A 21533-nucleotide genomic window follows, 5' to 3' on the forward strand; every position below is an offset into this window, starting at 1 on the left:
AATAACTTGATGTATTGCACATTAAGCTCATTCCCGGGAAAAGACAGCAAATAAATGGTTATACATTGTGCCAATAGCAATAGAAGTTGGAAACCTTATATAAAAGGGAGTTCTTGCCTAGCGTATATTCCAGGCACACTGGTTATTCTGGGACTGGGTTGTACGACTGGAATAAACTGAAACCTCCCTTTTATTTAACCTTACTTGCAGCATAACCCTGCAATTTGAGAATTAAAAACTGCCTATACATTTCAGCTCAGTCATACAAAAAATATCTTGTAGCAAACCATGGTGGAAAAAAACACTGTGAAAAACCCTGACAATGTAAGACCTACGGAATAACCTGGAAAACTACATCTTAAACTTGTAGACAATGAGGCTTTGAGGAGAAACACATGACTAGTGCTATTTTTCAACCTTGTGGCTGAAGATATGCTAAGATGAAAGGATTGTACATAGATCTGGAAGTTGATGCATTAATTAAAGTGGAGCTTGTGGTTTTCATGCAGCCAGGATGTGGTTGTGTGTTATAAGAGGATACATTGGAGCACCAATCAGTGTACACACAATTACAACCAAAGTCGAATGCTTTTGAAATGTTAAATGACTCAAAATCAGCAGTTACGTGGGCTTCCATTTGAAGCTATTGTTGTAACATAAATTCTGTTCTCCATGCAGACCTTTAAAAAGTATATACATGATACAAAACATTGGTAGCTGTATCATATCTTGCCAGTCCAGTAGCAGCTCCATTATTTCCAATTATGCTGCAATTCCAATAAGATCCTCTCCGAATCAGCAAACGCCTGATGTATCTCCATAGTAGACCAATCACGTATCCCATGCCCATAATTCTGTTTTCCTCCTAGTTACTGAGAGAGCAACAATCATATGTCCGAGGGACTCTACTCTCTACCTTCAAATACTACATAGTAGACAAAATCCACTTGGGTGGCACCATATTATCAATAGTCTTAAAAAGGCATCTTGTTTGTTCAGCTATCTGTCCATTTATCTTCTTGTTCGGTGCCATGTATTGGAAACAGACTGAGTTACAGTGTTGATCATCTAACATTAATTCCTGAAACACCGCAGCTAGCACTGTTTCAAATGAGTCTACCATTTTTAGGCCACTTCCGAGACAGTGCATGCGCAGTCGCTTGTAAGACATTTTGTTTGCATACTGGGGGCTTAGAGCCCACTGTTGGCTTCATGGTTACTCGTCTTCTTCCATCTCATTGGTCTACGAATGCCGGTTTCAATTTCTCTTTGTGTGTGTTTGTGCCTTCCATGGAACATGGACCAAGAACTGCATGCTGTTGGCTGCCATAGTCCTCCCCATGCTCATGTACTTCTGGAGGTACGTTTTTTTGCTCTTTTAAGATGTAGCACTCCATAAGAGTGCGTCCGATCTTCCTCTCCGTCTTACTCAGAGGTATTGCGTACCCGCCCCTCTGGAGTTGTTGCCCTGTTGCTTGCTCCATCTACTCCCCCACCCACCCGGGATGTTTTTTGACCCATTCCTGTCCGCTTACCCACTTGTTACTTGTCCCATCGCTCTCCTGCTTTGTTGCTTTAGCTATTTCCCGCCTCACCCTGTTGTTACTTGCCTGCCCCCCTACCTACTTCCCCATCATCACTTATCCAGTATCCCCACCCCAACCCAGTCATTGCTTGTCCCATACTCCAACACCGTAATCCCATTATTGCTTGCCTCTTCCCTCGCCAGAAAAAAATTTGAAGCGGCTAGCACTGGCTGCATCATAGCGATTTTTTTATTTTTTCTTAAGCATTGGCAAAACCAATAGGTCTTGCCTATACAAGATATATTGACTTTGTCAATGTGTTTTTGTGCAATGTTGTACAATAGCCAACTGCTGTGCAATATGGTTGAAAGTTAAAAAAAAAAAAAAAATGATGCGGCTAGTGTTGACTGTATGATAGCGCTTTTTTTTGTTTACTTTAGCTGTCCTGCTTTACAACATGGCAAAAAATGTTGGCAACGTCAATATATCTCGCATACGTGAGACCTTTTGACTTGGCCAAAGCTTGTTGCATGTGCAACTTACTTTATTTTGCCTGAATTTAAGATTGTTCCAGGAGGCTATAAGACAAAAGGCATCATCACATTGTCCTAGATTCTCTAATCATTCATAAAGGGTAAATGCATAACAATCTAATTTTTGTGTACAGACCACTTGCTACTTGTCTCCCAAAGGATTTCTAAGGGTCAACCCTTTCGGCCTGCTCCCTGAACAAACAGTCCACTGCACAGCTCCTAATGTATACAGCCTAAAACATCATTCTTGGATGGGTCCAGTTTGACTGCCTAACATTAAAGCTGATAAAAAATACCACCAACATTAGTAAGGCCACTCTTTAAAAAAAAAAAAAAAAATTATTATTATTTTCAGCAAAGAAAAAGTACAGAACAAGCATGTCACTGTCAAGCCATGGCCCGCGTCCCCCCCCCCCCATTCCATCAAAATTCAACTCCCCCATATTATTAGTCAGATACTCATACATTAATAGCAGTTCACCGGTTCTGTGAGGTACGATCCCTTGATCTCGAGCAGCCCTCTCCTGTCTATCCATCATAGGTACGTACATACAGCATCCCTCATAGTCCTCCATCCAAACCATGGTAGTGTCTCCATTTGCCCCACACTTTACGGAATTTCTTCGGACACCCTCTCGCCTTATACGTGACCCTTTCGGCCGCCATATATAAGTCCATGCCCCTCCTCCATTCTCCTAACTGGGGTGTATCCGGCGCCCTACATTTCCTGGCTATGTCCCTTTTGGCTACCACCAGTGCTAAAACTAAAAAGGTCAGTAGTGGACGAGCCAGGTCCACATCGTTGGACATCCCCAGGAGAATGAGCTTCGGGTCCAGTGGGATATCCACCTCTAGCACCTCACCCTGTTCAGCGGTGACCTCACCCCAGTAGGCTTGTATATGGGCACGACCACACTGTATGTAAGAAATCTCCACTTTCTATTCCACAGCGCAAGCAGCTAGGGTCAGATACTCTCCCCATCTTAAAGAGCCGTACTCTGTCAAAGTACACCCTGTGTAGGATCTTAAATTGTATCAAGCGGAGTCGCGACTTAATCGCTACCTCCCTAGGGTGCATCAATACTACCCCCCAATCTACATCATCCATCTCCCCTACTTCTCTCTCCCAAACGGCCCGAAGGCCCGTCAGCCTATCCGGTTTATTATTCATAATCGACTTATATGTCAGGGATAGTAAGGCCACTCTTACCTTCGAATATGAAACTTCCTTCTTGTTCAGTAAGTACAACTTCCAACAAGCCTTCACTTCATACTGCTTAGTGGTGAAGGGTGACTTCAAAAAGTTGCAAACATGGGGTGAGTTACTGTTCTGACAAATTAGCGCGCTGACACACAAAACTCTTTTGGCACTGGTCTGTGAGTAAAGTGTTTTGTGCAGAACGAAAATTAGAGCCTTCAGGGCAAAATAAGTGTGAAGGAACATTCTAAACCGACATCCCACAATTGTTGCAAGATTGAGAGCATGAAAAAAGAGTGGGTTCTTAAAGGGGTTAACATGGATTTTAGTTGACCTGTAGGAGCATTTATGTAAACCTCACAAACGTGCATTGAATTCTTGCCTGAACAGATAAACACCGAAGGGACCACCTGGCAGAAGTCATGTGAACTCTTTTCCTGAAACTCTGTTTAACTGTTAGAAGCCCGTGAATATCTCCACCGTTGGAAGTTCTACTAATGAACAACAGCAGTTTTCTTAGGGGGAGTTCACAAGAGTACCAATAAGGATAGGACAATGCACAACAGGAACAAATCCATTGCTCTTGTGGAGGCAGGATACAAGAAACGGGAGTGTACTTAGAGTGATTAGGTGGAGCTTTATTGAAGAGGGTGTTGTCCTTGAAGAAGCCAAGCTTTCTCACTCTGCTCCTGATGTTAAGGGTGTTGCTAAAAATGGTTTGAGTGTGGTTGAAAATACTAGTGTTTACTTTTGTTAAGGCAGCTGACCAAGTTATTTAGGTTCTCTGGCAATCCCCAAGCTTGATGAGTAATTAAAGTTTCATCTGCTTATAAGAGTTTTTGCTGGGGAAAAGCAACAGCGAGTTTGAGTATCGGTATGAAGGATGCAGGGTGAAGGAGTACATGGGTCTACTTAATGAACAACAAGGCCCTAGTTTGAGCTTTTGGCTTAGTAAACAAGTCTGTACAACAGGCTGTGAATGTTCATCTTCTTTATTGTTGAAGGGATTTAATAGGACCAAGAGACCCTGCTTACCTAAATAAACTGTTGATCAAATATAATCCAGTACTTCAATAAAGGCAGGGTCTGTGACATAACTGGAGCCCTATAGCGATGGACCTAGAAGATGAAATTGATTTACATGTGGCTGAAACTTTCTGGTAACCACTTTAGCAAGGATTACATGCTTCAGTGGGAGCTGGCTCATTCCTTCAGTAAGAATCTAGTGAATAGAGTATAAACTAAGTCTGAGTAGATAAGTGTATATCTCAGGATCAATGACCCAGAGACTTGGTGGTTTTGAAAGAATGAACTTGTAGGTGTGAGTAGCCTGAAGTGAACCCTTCTCAAAGTTGTTTATGTTGTGGCAAGGTTTGATGGGGGCTGGCTCAGTTACTCAAAAAGAAAATTCCTCCTTCTAGATGACTTCCCGTCCTGCTTGCTCTGTATAACCATTTGATAAAATGAGGTGGAAGCAGTTATTCAGCTACCCGAAGCACTTACCCAAAGTCAGTATTAAGGGTAAATATGACACAAGCTCACAATACTGTTAGCAAAACACTGAACAGCTAAAGATTGACTTCACCTTATTGGTCCTACTGGATAAGCATGGGAGAGGATCTGTGAGAATGGGATATGGCTAAGAAGTCCCCTATTAGGCCATTAGGTGGGATGATGTGTGCAGTGGCAGACTTAGCCCCGAGGGCAGGAATTGATGGTTGCACTGGCAGATAAAATACCATACCATACATGGCAGTATACTTTCTAATATAAATGAGGAAGATTGTAATTTGGTACCTTGCCTGAGATGAATATTAACACACAATATATTGATTGGTGCTCGCATACAAGAATCTTGATGAAACTTATGTTTTCATTTATTACTATAAAAATGTTAAAGAAGTTGTTTTTAAAAACACCAAAAACTTATCATAAGACTGATCTTCTAACATTACATTGAACGGCACGAGATGTATTTTGCTGAATCACAAATGTATTTTGCTGAATCATAAATGTAACTACACTCGCATCCAGTCACAACAATCAAAATATTTTGATGCCATTGGAATTTTGAAGAAACACATAGATGATAATATATTCATTAAAAAATCATACATTAAAAAGTATTGTTACATAGCACAGTCAATGTACCGAATTAACAACAATAACATCCAAGACAAATATGCAAAACAACATCTGTGAAGGGGGATAATCGAAAAGACACTCCAATCGGTTTCTCATAAGAAGATACACTTCCACTTTGTGTGTCACTGGGTGTAGAGGAGTATGTTCAGCGACATATTGAAATTGCCCATGCCCTGTGGGTCGTGTTTATGTATTCCATCAATGTGTTTCAGTGGTCTTAAACCATATATACAACCTTCCTCAGGACAAACCTGTTTAATGACTCCTCCCAAACAAATATCTATGGGAAACATAATTCTCTGCCTTCATTGATGTTGTTTTGCATATTTTTCTTTTATGTTATTCTTGTTAATTCGGTACATTGATTGTGCTATCTAATGTATTAATTTTTTTATTAATATATAAATAAATGATCTATGTGTTTTTTTTCAAAATCCTGTAGTATCAAATTAGTTTGATTGTTGTGACTGGATGTGGGTGTATTTACTTTTGAATACCTCAGCAAGGGGAATCTCTTGTGCTGTTTGGTTGCTTAAACCCTGTCACCCTTGGTCTGAGAGGTTTCTCTCTATTTTCCACAATAAAATTACATTGAGACTGAACTAACTTTAGCCTATAAACGTAGTATTGATCAATATAGTAGTATTTATGATACACTGATGTAGTGATAAATCAATAATGTGGTATCTATTCGTTGGTATGTTGATGCCGGGTGCACATTTTTTATTTTGTATGACAAGATTTTTTTTATATATATTTTTTCTAAAATCCATAAATGGGGGTACAAATAAAAACAAATATTAACATTTGCCTATTGCTCAACATGTTAACAATAATTTAAAAGTTTTGAAACTCTTAACCCTGTGTGTGTTATTATTGTAGCAGTCTACAGTAGTGATAAAACCAAGCCCCCCTTATATGTATGTGCATTTGTAAGCTGGTTTTTCAACATGAAACTTAATAACATTGTTTTCAAGGATTCATATTTGTTGATGTCATGTTTTTAAAGTGTAAAGTCATTATTGCAATGTCACAATTATCCAGGAAAACTGTTAACTGCAGTAAGTTCATGCAAGCAGTCGTCGCTATTCCACTACATCTTCAAACTGTACGGGATCCAATCAAGATTTTTTCCCCCCCTGAAACGTGACTTTCAGATTAGATTAATGTTGCAGGTGTAGCCGCTCGCCATTGCATTAAAATAGTGTGACCTTACAAATGAGCCATATTCCAATGCAGGGCTGCCCTTTCAGGCCCTCTGTCAATGCCAGTTGGGCTAGTTCGAGAGGGCCATCGTGTGGGCTAGTGTTGTTGATCCCGTCACGGGCCAAGGGAACACAAAACCAGTCTCCCACACACTGGCCCTTCAAGCTGGCCAGAGGCGCAACTGGAGCCAAATTGGGGGTGGGGGGGTGGGGGGGTAATTCCTCCAGCAATAGGCAGAATGAAGGGGTGAAAAAACAACAAAGCTGCGTTAACACATAAATAGTATTTTAAAAACCTGTGAAGTACTGTGGTGCGGCTGCGATAAGCTCAAAAACTGTCTGCGTGTCTCAGCCCGGGCTGACCCACACGGAAAGGGGGGGGGGGGGTGGCTGAATCCATTTGAGCCCAATGAGCGTTGCGCGCCTGAGCAGGCCCATCTGACAGTTCTAGAGTGCCAGACTGAGCAGTCCAACACTACTGTATTCTTCTCCAGAGAGCTATTGACAAGCTGCTGTGCAAGACCTACTGTGAGAAATAAAACCCATTTAGGTGACAACTGCATTAAAAAAACCTGTTACACGCTTTAGTAGACATTGTCATGCTAATGTTGTATATCTTGTTTATCCCTTTGTTATAGGTGTCCTATATTCCATGTACAAGGAGTACATCAAACCACAGTTTGAAGACCACTCCAAAAAGTGAACTATTCCCCAAGCATTACGATGTGTGTAGTAAACGTTTGTGTTGATTCCTCTTGTCTGTTCACAAGTCCCTGCTAGTCCCTGGCTTGACCTCTATTTGCCAATATGGAAATAAGTCAGAGCTGTGTACTATTAAAGGGGCCTGGCAGCATCATCGACCGACGTGAAAATTAGCCTTTCTTAGCTGTGATGTCTTTCTGGCTGTGTCACTGTGAGGTGTGCTGATTGAACTGTTTAAGAACTCACTTTAAAAAAAGAAATGCGTTATATTGTACTGTCTGTGGCCCCAAGGTGAACATAAACGGTGTTCTAAATAAATGATGTGGACAGCTGATTTCTTCCAGGGGAAAGTAAGGATTTCCAAGTTCGTTTCCACTGCTGCCATGCCATATACCACCTGAGAACTTCACATTGCTAAATCCGGGTGAGAAGGTGTGATCCCGGATGTGTTGTCATACCGCACGGGTGCCTCAAAGTTTGGACATCGGGTTGGCAGGCCTGATGCACCAACGCTGACATTTTGTCCAGAGCGTGGGGGGTATAAGGAACATTGGTAAGCTGCAGGGTTGGGTTGATAAGGCTGGCACTCGGGCAATGGCTGAGAAATCGGTATCGAAGTTCCCGCTGTGGGCTACTTTTTTGGCAGCCTGAGTGGCTGATTTGGGCTGTGTCTGGTGTTCAGATGTCACCAGTGGCCCAGTGGTGCCCTCAGTGGCCTTTCAGGAGGCAGATGGGCATCAATTATCTCCTTTTTATCAACAGGCAGAGGTATCACTCCCTTTCGCTTCCTGGGACGACCAATTAATGTTTGCATAGTGAGCGGGGGCAGGGGGCCTGAGCAGAAGTGTCCTCATTTGTTTTCAGGTGTTTATAAAACTTCGCCTAAGCAGTGTTTTGAGGAAAGGCAATATGCAAATATGGGCCACTTTTTTTTTTTGCGTGTCCTGGCCGATTTCGAATCCCAATCCAACCCTGATAAACTGGGTATTTATCAAACACGAGAGTTGAAAAGTCGGAACCCTTTGCCAAACTGTAGGCAGTTTTCCGCTGCTTGGTCCGTCATGTCCAGTGCTTTAAATGGTAAATTAGAAGTGTTGGTACTCACCAATTAGAACTGGGTGGGCAGTTAGGGGTGTGGCTTTAACAATAGCCATATTTTGTTTGCCGTGGATCAGAGGTTGGTGAACTTTGAACCATTCAAACAAACTTCATATAGCACAACAAAAAGTTAAAGATGTAGCACTGCTGAGAGGGTGTAGTCTCCCCGTGAGAGCCACATTCTAATCCTTATGGAATTTGGCGTGACTGATCAAGTAGCAGCTTGTCTCTTCCAACTCTGCAACAACATGTGGGCATGTGACAGCGGGCACAGCCACATATGCATACATTCAAGAAAATTCAAGTCTGCATTTGAGGTGACCGTAAATTATTATTTTTTTTGTAAATATGGCCATTTACGTGTTACGTGCCTCAGCTCACTACCTCCTTACTCAGCCAGGTCACCCAACACTCAGCTCCCAACACGTACATTAGGAGACATTGCACTCATCAGTTTCTAAGTCATACATGCAGGGCCTAATTATTGGCAATTTGATATAGCGCTAATTTGGCACATGGGCATCGGCAATCAGAACATTTGCATTAAATCTTACTCTTCTTAAGCACTGTTGGTTAAGTGAGTTGGCCTAAATCGCAGGATGATGAGCCAACGTCGGGATTCGAACCTGGTTCACCAGTTCCACTTTCGTCAGCTCTGGCCACTTCCTCATTCTTGTTGCGAGGCCAATTAGAACCTAACACTGCAAGAGCAAACCAGCACAGGAATACACTTTCCGTTGCCTGCCAGAGCGGCACATAAACACCCTCTATTTGAAAGGGTCATAGTGCCAATATCAGCAACACACCCAACTCTAAAACACAGCAATACCATAATAAAGAACACACAAGACACATTGGTTGTTGGAGAAAACAATGCTGCAGGTTTATTTGCATAAGAAATATGCCAACATGTTGGGTCAACTTATGGGCGATCCACGAACCAATCGGTGCTAACCACTATGGGGGATTACCCCTAACATCCTGTGGACCACCAGTGCAGCCATTTACTCATGCCCCTTGAGGGGGCAGAGCGTATCCAGACAAGCCCCCGGTTACTCAGGTTTACAACCGCCTGAATGACTAACGGTGCGCCGTCGTTCCTCCAGGGTCCTGCCTCTGAATCGCCCTGTAACTCCGCCTGCAACACAAAATAACAAGTTAGCAGCCTTCCTACCCTAGCCACCCTTCCAGCCGACACGCCGGGTAACCAGTAGGGAGGTAGACTTCGTGATGCCTTGGTGCGAAAAGGATCGCTAGCTCGTCGGGGGAGGTAGATATACCTGCCCCCCCCCCACACCCCCCCCTCCCCGCCCACTGGTGTGCCAGAAATGACACAGTAGGGTCGTAGGATGGGGGGGGGGGGGGGAGTCCAAACACTACCCGCCGGGTTTGTGCCCTTATGTGGCACTAAGGTGGTCGCACTCCTATGGGGGCCCCCTGTGTGGGCCGCGGGCAGCCTCATAGTGCCAATATCTGCAACACACCCAGCCCGCGAATACAGCAATACTATAATAAAGAGCTCACAAGCCACATTGGTTGTTGGAGAAAACATTGCTGCAGGTTTATTTTGCTTAAGAAATATGCCAACATGGTGGGTCAACTTATGGGTGATCAAATGGCAGGCAGCCCCTATGCTGTCCTGCCCACCTGAAGAGCCAAATTGCACCGTGGCATAACCAATAAGTGCTAACCATTTTGGGGGATTACCCCTTACATCCAGTTGACCACCAGTCCACCCATTTAGTCACGCCCCTTGAGGGGACGGAGCGTATCCAGGCAAGCCCCCGGTGCTCAGGTTTACAACAGCCCGAAGGACTAACGGGGCGCCGTCGTTCCTTCAGGGTCCTGCCATAAGGACTTCCTGGAGTTGTTTGGCATTTGCACCCTTCTGTTGCTGAAGAGGGTACCCCTATGTACCATTCAGCCTCTGGATCGCCCCACCAGGGCCCCCCACCAAGGCAGGCATTCTTACTTGCACCCTCCTGATTCAATGGGCATCACCCAGGTCTAACATAAAGGCGTGATGCCTCGGCACGAAAAGGATCACTAGCTGGGCGGGGGAGGTAGATAAACTTGCCCACTGGCACGCCGGAAATGACGAAGCAGCACTGGACCCATGGGGGTCCAAACACTAGCCCACTAACTGTGTACCATTAGTGCCCTCATGTGGCACTAAGGTGGCCGCCCTCCTATGGGGCCCCACTGCATGGGCCGCGGGCAGCTTCATTTGACCCGTACCCGTACTTCAGGGCCTGAGCCCTGCTGCTTCTGTGAGTACCAGTACTCTCCTTGCCCTAAAAGAAGTTCCAGTACTCAGGTGGAGAAATCTGAGAAGTGCCGGTACTCGGTACTGGCGAGTACCAGCCTATTTAACGCAGTGCTATGGACACTCCAGAAATCCTTTTGTGTTCATTCTGAGACTGCCTGCTGCCTTCCTACTGGTACATACAGCACGCCAAGACTTGGAGAATGGAGTTGGAACACAGGGACGGATTTACTAAGGTTTGGCCACAAAAAGTTAATCATCACTATCTTTTGTGGCCTTAGGCATGACGCAAGTGCCCCAACTATATTGGTGCTCAGTGTTTTTTTTTTTAAAGGGCACAATTAAATGTAAAGTCGCACACTGATGCTGTGGTCACTACTAGAATACATCGTCAGCACGTGCCGTGGTTCCTCACTGCCTAAGCTGTATAGACCATGTCCTTTTTCTCTGCCGTCTTAAGAGAAGCATGGACATGTGCTCATGTTTGAATTGTACTAATAAACGTTTGCTCTAAAGATGCTTTTGTATGTGTATTTTTCTTTGCTGGAGGTAACTTGTTCACCACTGTTCAAATGAATTTCTAGCAACTTCTCGTTGTGTAGCCATAGCCAGGCCTAATTCTAGGAATTTTTGTCTGGATGAGCAAAGGACACGTTCCGGTGGGCCAAATGTTTGTCAATTCTGGAGGTAGCCCACAAGCCCAAGATTACATCATATCTTCTTCTAAACAAACAGGCATACAGTGGATCTAGAGACTTATTTCAGAGTAAGAGCTGATCCGCATCCCCAACCCTTATAATTTCCAACAGTCCAAGCGTCAAACACCGTCAGTAGTGTGAGGTCCAAGGCTGAAATGACTCAAAGCTCATGTTTAACACGCATTTACAATGCAATGGTCTCAGCTATGTTAAAGTTAGAGCTATTGGCATTGCAAATGGCATTTTTTTCATTTTTTGTTTTTTTTAAACATAAATAAATGGTATTGTCATTTATATTGGCAATAGGTGAGCATTAGAGAGTAGTAGAGAGTATTAGCGGACACAGAGCCACACACACAGAGAGCTACACACAGAGACACACACACAGAGCCACACAGAGACAGAGCCACAGACACACATGGAGACAGAGCGCCACACACACATGGAGACAGCGCCACACACATAGACAGAGCCCAACACACAGAGCGCCACAGACACAGAGAGCCACACAGAGCCCAACACACACACACAGAGGCAAAAAAAAAAACGATGATAAGCAGGGAACAGAGGCAAAAAAAACATGACAAGCAGCGAACAGAGGCAAAAAAAAACGATGACAAGCAGGGAACAGAGGCAAAAAAAACGATGACAAGCAGGGAACAGAGGCAAAAAACAAAACGTTGACAAGCAGGGAACAGAGGCACAAAAAAACGTTGACAAGCAGGGAACAAAGGCAAAAAAAACAACTATGACAAGCAGGGAACAGAGGCAAAAAAAAAATAACGATGACAAGCAGGGAACAGAGGCAAAAATATCCCGAGCACAACCAGGGAACAAAGGCAAAAAAAAACCCGAGCACAACCAGTGAACAGAGGCAAAAAAAAAACACGAGCATAACCAGGGAACAGAGGCAAGAAAAAACCCGAGCACAACCAGGGAACAGAGGCAAGAAAAAACGATGACAAGCAGGGAACAGAGGCAAGAAAAAACACGAGCACAACCAGGGAACAGAGGCAAGAAAAAACACGAGCACAACCAGGGAACAGAGGCAAGAAAATAGAGCACAAGCAGGGAACAGAGGCAAGAAAAACAATGACAAGCAAGGAACAGAGGCAAGGAAAAATGATGACAAGCAAGGAACAGAGGCAAGAAAAAACTATGACAGGCAGGGAACAGAGGCAAGAACCAGTCACTGACCCCCCTCAACTTCCCAAAAATATGCACTGCTCACCACACCACAATAAGCTCCCTGGAGTACAAACTCCGTAGTCTTCACATTTGCACTACCACAACATACAAGGGTTTGTGACCCTCAAAGTAACTCACAGGATCTGTAATGCCCATCACACCCTTCAGTACACGTAATGTACTCCTCATAAGTTAACATAGAAACTTACCGCCCCGGTAGGTAGCTTGCACAATCTGTTCTGCTCGCCGTGGCAGGCACCAACCACTGAAAGTCCCCCAAAACAAGGGCTCTATGCTTTAATCATTGACTCTCCTAAGCTCTCTATTTCTCACACTTCTTCCACCGCCCGGAACCCACAAGCCTATAAATCCCAACTCCCCCCGCCAATTTGTACCCTCTCAATACGATATCACCACTGTTGTATTTCCACATTCGCCCTAACTTCCTCACCCAAAAAAATGTCCCCGAAAGAGCCGCTGCCGATCTTCCGACCCAGTCGGTATCTGTTTCCGACCTGAAGCTCCATGACTATCGTTCTGTTCGGCTCCCGGGGATCCTATGGTACCTCCCCGGCCTGTTGGATCTCCCCCGGCCCAGAGACTCCTTGTCACCGCGAATACAGCTTTAATTCTTCTGGCACCTTCCTGAATACGCGATTTTTAGTCCCCGGTTCCGCCTTTTGGACCCAGCAACAGCTGATTGTCTTCTCCCGGATAACCTGCCTCCTGTTCCCGAGTTTCAACTCTCGCCTCCTCCAGCTCCCCCTGGTCAGACCCAGGGCATCACTGTCCCCATAGCTCACTCGGCCCCCGGTAGCGGTGGACTCTCATTGGCCCGATGTGTGGCTTGTCCGGGCTCCGGGGCTCTTGCTCAGCCACCGCTTGCACTGAGGAGCCCTCAGACAGCCCCGGATTCCGTCGGATGCCGGCTGCCCCTGCGCCAGATCAGTTCTTTCTACCAGGACTACGGTCAGCCATACTCTGTGATGTCACTTCCCTTGACAACGGCGGCCAGGCGGGGCCAAACCAATAAGAGGTGGGTGGGAACAGTTAAGGCCGGGACCCGAGACGACTCTACTGGGCAGGCCATTTACGCAAGGCCCCGGCTTTAGGCCTAAGATCCGGACCTTATTCGGAATATTGGTTACAAATCTGGAGTTTCGGTTAGAGCAAAGCAATATCATATTGCCCAATATGATATTTTATTGATATGGTGCAAGATATAGGTATGATAGTTTGTGACCTTATTACTCTTCTTTAAACCCAGTGTTTGTTCCCGACAAGGTAACTGTCCAGCAGAAACGATAGGGAATAAAGCACAGTAACAAGCGAGCTCCGCCATGACACCACCATGTTTCTCCGAGGCCATGCAGAAATGCTTCGGAGAAACGCAGCGTCATTTTCGGATTCTGGGGCGTGTTTTCTTTCTCTCCTCTTACCATTGGCTGGAATGTAAAATTCCAGCCAATGGGAAGAGGAGAGAAAGAAAAGAGAAAAACAAAAAAACACACCTCCGAATCCCAAAAAGACGGGGCTTAAACAGACAGACGCCCCTCTCCTCCAATGGCTGGCCTCCGTTTAGGAAGCCAGCCAATGGAGAAGAGGGGCGGGTTCAAGCCCCACACTCTAAAACATAAGATCTCGCCGGCGAGACTGTGCAAGCCGAGACCTAAAAACAATCACTTTTTTAGAAGTATTTCTCGGTGCAGCGCTATATTGTGACATAATAATGTCAAACCTTCCATGTGTTAAAGAAAGACGTTTTATTAAAATTTTGTAGAGACGATCTTATTTTACGTGAGCTTTGTTGCATGTTTTACATAGCAGACATTTTAAGAGCTCGGCTCGTGCATGGGCTCTAAGAGTCAAGCCAGAGCTTTAACTCGGCTCTGAGGCTCTACCTGTTAACCCCAAAACACACCACCCAATTTCAGTTTGATAATCAGTGAAAAAAATATTTCGATGTTGAGATGGAGGAAGCACAGGGCTTTAAGTGGACCGGGTCTGAGCACCGGCAGTGTTTTTTAAGGAGGCCTCGAAACGGGTCTCTATCGGGCTCATTTTTGTGCCCTGGCCGTTTTTTTTTTTCCCTTCGGACAGCAGGCACATCGATGTGCGCGTGGAGAGCGTTGTAGAGGAAGGGAAATCCTTTAAAGAGGGTACATTTTCTCTCCAGATTTCCCTTCTCTTTTTGAAACTCAGGAGCAGCAACATCGTTCTGGTGTCACCAGGGCTTTAATTGGAAGTTGTTTTCAATATTATATACAAGCCATAGTTGCTGCTTATTTATCATATGCAACTAACAACCATTGACAAAGGCAATAGTCCTCACTTGTTGGTATGATGGGACTTGTTGTATCATATCTGGACGCAATTACAGGAACAGCAAAATACAGGTCGGGCGGCACACTGTGCTAAACACAGTTTTTAGGTTTCGCCTATTATCATTCGCTTTCGAATGTAATAGGCGAAAATTCAAGTGCTCGATCGACTAGTCAAACCACTGCAGTTTCTTCACAGTGCATGTGAGTCACCACGAGAATCACGAACCCAGCTTCCCTCCCACAGCTTCTCCCAGCCATATGGTCGTTCGAGTTGCCCACCCCCTCCCTCTCCAGCGCCTGCCTTCCGTGACTCGCATTAGATGATCAGAGGCAGCCCAGCAGGCATCCCACCCCCTCCCTCTCCATATGGGCAGCCCACCCCCTCCCTCTCCGTTTACCTACGCTTTAATTCATTATCTTCGTTTGCGAGAACTTCTTCTTTTTCTACTTCCAGTCACTGCTTGTTTCCATTTGTGTTTGTGCAGCCCACAACAGCGCCTACCTCGGCGCACTGCAGGTTATGCCCGGGTGCCGCACCACATGTTTTAGCACAGCGCTCTCTTTCTTTATGTCCCGTTCTTTCCCCCATGTCGATCTCTTCCTCTCCCTGACCCTGTTATTCCCATGTTTTTTTAATCAGTAATTGTCTTTGCCTAAATCAGGGCTGCAGTAATCTGGGCTGATTCTTCGGTAAGTGCTGGCGTGTTTTCTGCGCTCGCACCCCTGTATGCCTTCAGGGGTACTTAATCACCCCAAGGTAATTACCGTGAGGGAGGTCAACAGTCCCTGCCGAGTGGTGTAAAAATTCGGCTGTGTCTCTCTCCTTCAGGCAAGTACGAGAGCCATTCATTGTTTTGCGTAAGCCGCTATGGAGACAGTGCAGCACACGAAGATATACTCATATGAGTAAACAAAACACACCCATCTCCTTTCTACACATACAGCTTTCCAGCAGCACCCCAAGCTACCTGAGTCTTCTCACCCTAAGATTGTGATTCTCCGTTTCATTGTGAGGCTTACAAGGCATAATACAGAGCCAGACCGCTACCCTCTAAGCACTTCACAGCAGCATATATTATTAATACACTTAATCCAATTCCTGCAGCCGCGTCCATAGTGTATATGGGCATTCACTCTGCTTCTTACTGAGGTCCGTTGCGGTCGATAGCCGTGCAGGGATCTGGAGACTGGCATTCCCAGAATCTTGTTTTAAATAAGTAGTTCACTTCTTTACAACTTCATAAAATAACAAATACATTTAAAACAAATATTTTGTGCCATTTCCGGTATTATATCATTATAGCACGCGCTACTTGTTATGACGTTTGTTGCTAAAGCCTGTTCCAAATTTGCATAAAGTGATAGGAATTGGTGTTCTTTGTTTATGTCTACTTTCCGTTGCCACTTTCCAAGCACTCACATGAGGAATTTGTAATTAAGTACAGCTGACTTCGAATTGGGTTTTCAGTCTTCAGCAAGAGGCGGGGTTTAGCTCTTGTTAATGTGGCATGGTTTCGTTCCAGTGTGAACAGAGGATTGGCAGCCCTTTTCTCTGTTGTTCCTTGCTGTCTGTCTGGTTATCCTCTGCATCATGTCTCCCACAATCCATGAAGTGCATCACGGCTGCGACCCAACTGGTAATGCCCCAAACACTTCATTCTTACCTTGAACGTGTGACTCCACTTGGTTGTACATTTCTTCTAATCACACACAGTACCTAACCCCACGCGTGGGCCGCAGCTGCTCTTTGCAATCACTTGGTCTTTATTTTCCAATGCAGCACTGCATAAGAATGTAAAGTTTTGCAAGGCGTTGTCTTTTAATCTATCCACTATCTCACTCAGCTCACAATGTACTGAATATAGCGGTGTTAAATCTCCCCAAGGGCATTGGTACCAACTTACATTACACCCCATCTGTTTCATTGATTAATAACTTTAAAAATTCAGCTTTGGTGTAACTCAGCTGCAATGTGACAGCCACAGCTAATTATTAAAGTCACCCTATTGTAATGTTTCTCCGATTTCATATGCCAAACTTTCTTTTCCTGTAAGCCATCTGCGCAACACACCCATCCCCCCTAACCTTTATATCCCTTTCACTTTTTTTTAATACAGTGCAAAATCAGCTCCACGCCTTTGGAGTAATTTGCATAAGTACCGGATTACATTACACATGATCACTTACATTTATCTATGTATTTTAGAGCACTGCCGAAGACCATTTTGGTCAACTATCTGTATATAAAGTGGGTTTGAGTGCCCTCAGAAATAAACCCATATAGGTTGCAGGACAAGGGGAAGCTGGAACAAAATGCAGCTTTGTACTTAGCTGAAACGTGACGGACACAAATAATAATTAAACCGACCTTTTTTGTTTAATTTTTGCAATTTCATTGGCAAACGCTCCTTTCATGAAAAGCAAGGCCAGCTATAAAATATTTTTAGGAAACTTCAGGCAATTACATTACAAGATTTAAAAAAATAGTCACTAGACAAGTGTGAAAATGTACACCAAGCCAAACAAGACATGCATCAAACTCTCATTTTATGGCCAGCTGTGCTGGCAAGAGTTTTTGCTGGAACAAATTTAGGTGGAGAACCATTTTTTGGGGAAATATATTAACCGATTTAAGCAATTGAAAATCGTAATACTGCTCAACCATCCGGGACATTTTACATTGGCACATCATTGCACCTAAACTTTTGAGGGCAGGGACTAAAACTTTGCACACCATATTTGACACAGCTATATGGTATATGTTTGCAAAGAGCACCAGTCCACAGACACCTCTCATATAAACTGTACACATGTATCAACTGATAGGTATGGATGCAATTAACCATCTTCCTTAGAGTACTCTGCTTCCACCACTGTGCCTCTCTTCTGGTGTTGTGCCTCTCTTCTGCCGCTGTGCCTCTCTCTTCTGTTGCTATACCTCTCTTCTGCCGCTGTACCTCTCTCTTCTGCTGCTGTGCCTCTCTCTTCTGCTGCTGTGCCTCTCTCTTCTGCTGCTGTGCCTCTCTCTTCTGCTGCTGTGCCTCTCTCTTCTGCTGCTGTGCCTCTCTCTTCTGCCGCTGTGCCTCTCTCTTCTGCCGCTGTGCCTCTCTCTTCTGCCGCTGTGCCTCTCTTCTGCCGCTGTGCCACCCCCTTCTGCTGCTGTACCACCCCTTCTGCTGCTGTGCCACCCTCTTCTGCTGCCGTGCCACCCTCTTCTGCTGCAGTGCCACCCCCTTCTGCTGCTGTGCCACCCCCTTCTGTTGCTGTGCCACCCCCTTCTGCTTCTGTGCCAACCCTCTTCTGCTGCTGTGCCACCCTCTTCTGCTGCTGTGCCACCCTCTTCTGCTGCTGTGCCACCCTCTTCAACTGCTGTGCCACCCTCTTCTGCTGCTGTGCCGCCCTCTTCTGCTGCTGTGCCACCCTCTTCTGCTGCTGTGCCGCCCTCTTCTGCCGCTGTGCCTCCTTCTTGCGCCACTGGGCTGCCCTCTTGCGCCACTTTGTCTCACTCTTGCGCCGCCATTGGTTACAGACCCCACAGCTGTGGGTGCCTGTGTGAAGGGGAAAGGGGACAGAGTACATGCACTTCTATATGTCCAGTTTAAGGACTGGGAACAAAAATAGGTTTCGTCTTTAGAATTAAATGCATTTTATTATGTTATGTTACTGGTCCTTTTTGTTTTTTTGGTTTTTGAGCTCTGTGCGGTATGGCTCTGAACTATCTGCAATGTGTTGTGCAGCACTACTCTGTGATGCCTGTACTGAGGGTTGCTGCATAGTTCTGGTATATACACATCAAGTAGGTGAGGATTAGTGTGCAAGGGTTTTGGTTGTACAGTTGTATTGGTTTTATGTGAGTGTGGTCTTCAACACTTGTTCGTCTTCACACCTCTTGGATCCTTTATTCTCTTCTGTCATAGCTCCTCTCTCTTTTACCCTCCTTTTAATTTCTCTACACCCCTTTCTAATTTTTTTGCACCCTCACACACACTGCACCCTTGCACACACTGCACCCACACACACTGTACCCTCAAACACACTGCACCCTCACATACACTGCACCCTCACACACACTGCCCACATTGCACCCTCACACACTGCACCCTCACACACTGCACACACCGCACCCTCACACACACTGCACCCTCACACACTGCAGCATCACATGCACTCCACCCTCACACACTGCACTGCACCATCACACACACTGCACCCTCACACACTGCACCCTCACACACACTGCGCACCCTCACACACACTGCGCATCCTCACACACACTGCGCAACCTCGCACACACTGCGCACCCTCACACCCTGCGCACCCTCACACCCTGCGCACCCTCACACCCTGCGCACCCTCACACCCTGCGCACCCTCACACTCTACGCACCCTCGCACACACTGCGCACCCTCACACACACTGCGCACCCTCACACACACTGCGCACCCTCACACTCTGCGCACCCTCACACTCTGCGCACCCTCACACTCTGCACCCTCACACACTCTGCAATGGAACATACACTCCAAATACCACTCAGTGCCACATAACACTCTATATATATTGCCCTCCCTCTATCTATCGCCCTCACTCTATCTATTGCATCACCATAGCATCACTCAGCTCCACCACAGCATCACTCAGCTCCACCACAGCATCACTCAGGGGCACCACAACATCACTATGCGCTACCACCGCATCACTGAACGCCACCGCATCACTCGTCGCCACCACAATATCAGTCAGCGCCACCACAGCATCAATCTGTGCAACCATTCAACAACAACTGGTTCATATATGTTCTCTCAATGTTTCAAGCTTTATTACAAATGTCACAAAAATATGTAAATATTTCACTTCTGTTCCTGGATTTTCGTCACAATAAAATACAATGAACATAATCTTCACAAAAGTTATTTACAAAAGCATTTGCCATTATAAATTAAAATAACTTTTATTTAAGTATTAATTATTAAAAAAATAAACCATTTTTATTTGTAATATCAATACATCTAAGTCAAGTAAATACAACACATATTGCATTACAAATGCTATAGGTGTCTCATTTGCCAAAGTTAAAACTGTTAGCATTGTATATGACGAAGCTATTCATTTTGCTATCTTCAAAAGCAACACATAAATAAAAAAAAATGTAATTTACAATACCAATAGCTCAAACTTTCCTAATGCGAGACCTATTGCATTGCAAACAAATTTTATATTTATATATTGTTATTGACAATGACAATAACGATATATAAATATAAAATGTCAGTGCAGTAAGAAACAAGCCTTGACAAAGCCAAAAGATATGACCAGTGAGGATCTATTGGCTTTGTTAATGTTTCAAGCCATGTTGAACAGCATCACGACAGCTGTGCACCGGGAAAAAAGACCTGATTACTCCACTGTTGCATCATTTTGTAGGCACGAGCATGCGTTGAACACACCTGCATGCACCTACAAAGGGCATGGTTTTGTCTTTGTATATACCGATCCGAGACTGATCAGTACATTTGAAAAAGTAGCTCAAAAACTGTTTAATAAAGGAGCTCGATTCGCTTTAAATAAAATAAATAATAGATTAGCTGTTTGCAGGAGGAATGAAGCAACAAGTGGGAGAGAACATGGGCAAAGAAAGCAATGGGGCGTAAGCACACGGTGAAAAATAGCAACATGGGCAGGAGCAAAACAGGGAGAGGGCAACACAAGTGTAGGTGGTGGGAGAGAAGCACAAGGACAGAGAGAACGAGGGGGATACAAACAAGGAAAACAGCAGGAAATCACATGCACTCTATGGAGTGCTTAAACAAAAAGCAAAAAGTAGAAGACCTGACTCGGAGTGGCTCTGCTGCATGTCAGGGACAAACGCAAGACTGACAGGAAATAAAATCGAATAAGAAGCAGTCAAATGAGAATGACAGGAAAGAAACTAATGGTAAGAAATGGTGGCCTCTAAGCCCCTGTATTTTCTTGGTAAGTCCATAGTATGTCTTTTGCTATATATTTTTTATCAGTTATTGGTAAGGTAACATTTTCGGGGTAGGTAGTGGTAAATATGATTTTAGGGCTGGGTGGTGGAAACCGCTGGTAAGATAATTTTAAGGTTAAGTGTTAAAGGGGGGTAAGGGTCATTTTAGCGGTGTGGAGGTGTAAAAGAAGCTATCGGAAATTTTAGGCTTTAAGGGTGGGTAGTGTTGAAGGGTGGTAAGGGAAATTTTAGGGTTTGGTGTGGTAGTGGAAAAGGGTGGTAAGGGTAACCTTAGGATTTAGGGATGGTTAGTGCTAAGGGTGGGTTTAGGGGTGGTTAGTGGCAAAGGGTAGTATGGTTAATTTCAGGGTTGTGGGGTGGGAGGTGGTAAATAAAATGTTAGGGTTGGGTAGTTGTTAAAGCAGGTTTGGAGTACAATGTAAACAAAAATGGAGGCTCCCCAATAAAAAAAATAAACTCAAGATTAAAATAAAAAATATGTGTGCATATATTTATCTTAAATATAATTACCTTGCGTGTTAAAGGCATCTGCGTGGTAAAATCATACAACCTAATAAGGATGCATAGAGACATGAGGCAGATGTGACCCTTCATCTGCTGTTTACTGCAGGCTCCATCACCAGCGGTCTACATATAATATTTCATAGAGGGTTCCGAATAA

General features: G+C 44.7%; 1 protein-coding gene across 2 annotated transcripts in view; it reads left to right on the forward strand.

Moving 5' to 3' along the window:
* The window catches only part of HIGD1C (HIG1 hypoxia inducible domain family member 1C), a 32724-nt gene extending 21531 nt beyond the window's left edge, over nt 1-11193 (forward strand). For both annotated transcript variants that reach the window (XM_086965724.1, XM_086965731.1), the window contains exon 4: nt 7246-11193. In XM_086965724.1, the coding sequence (XP_086821850.1) occupies nt 7246-7310 (65 nt within the window). In that variant the 3' untranslated portion in view covers nt 7311-11193. The remainder of the gene's footprint in view (nt 1-7245) is intronic.
* Nucleotides 11194-21533: the final 10340 nt, after the last annotated feature.

This window comes from Lissotriton vulgaris, chromosome 1_1 (assembly GCF_964263255.1).
Source record: "Lissotriton vulgaris chromosome 1_1, aLisVul1.2, whole genome shotgun sequence".
NCBI lineage: Eukaryota > Metazoa > Chordata > Amphibia > Caudata > Salamandridae > Lissotriton > Lissotriton vulgaris.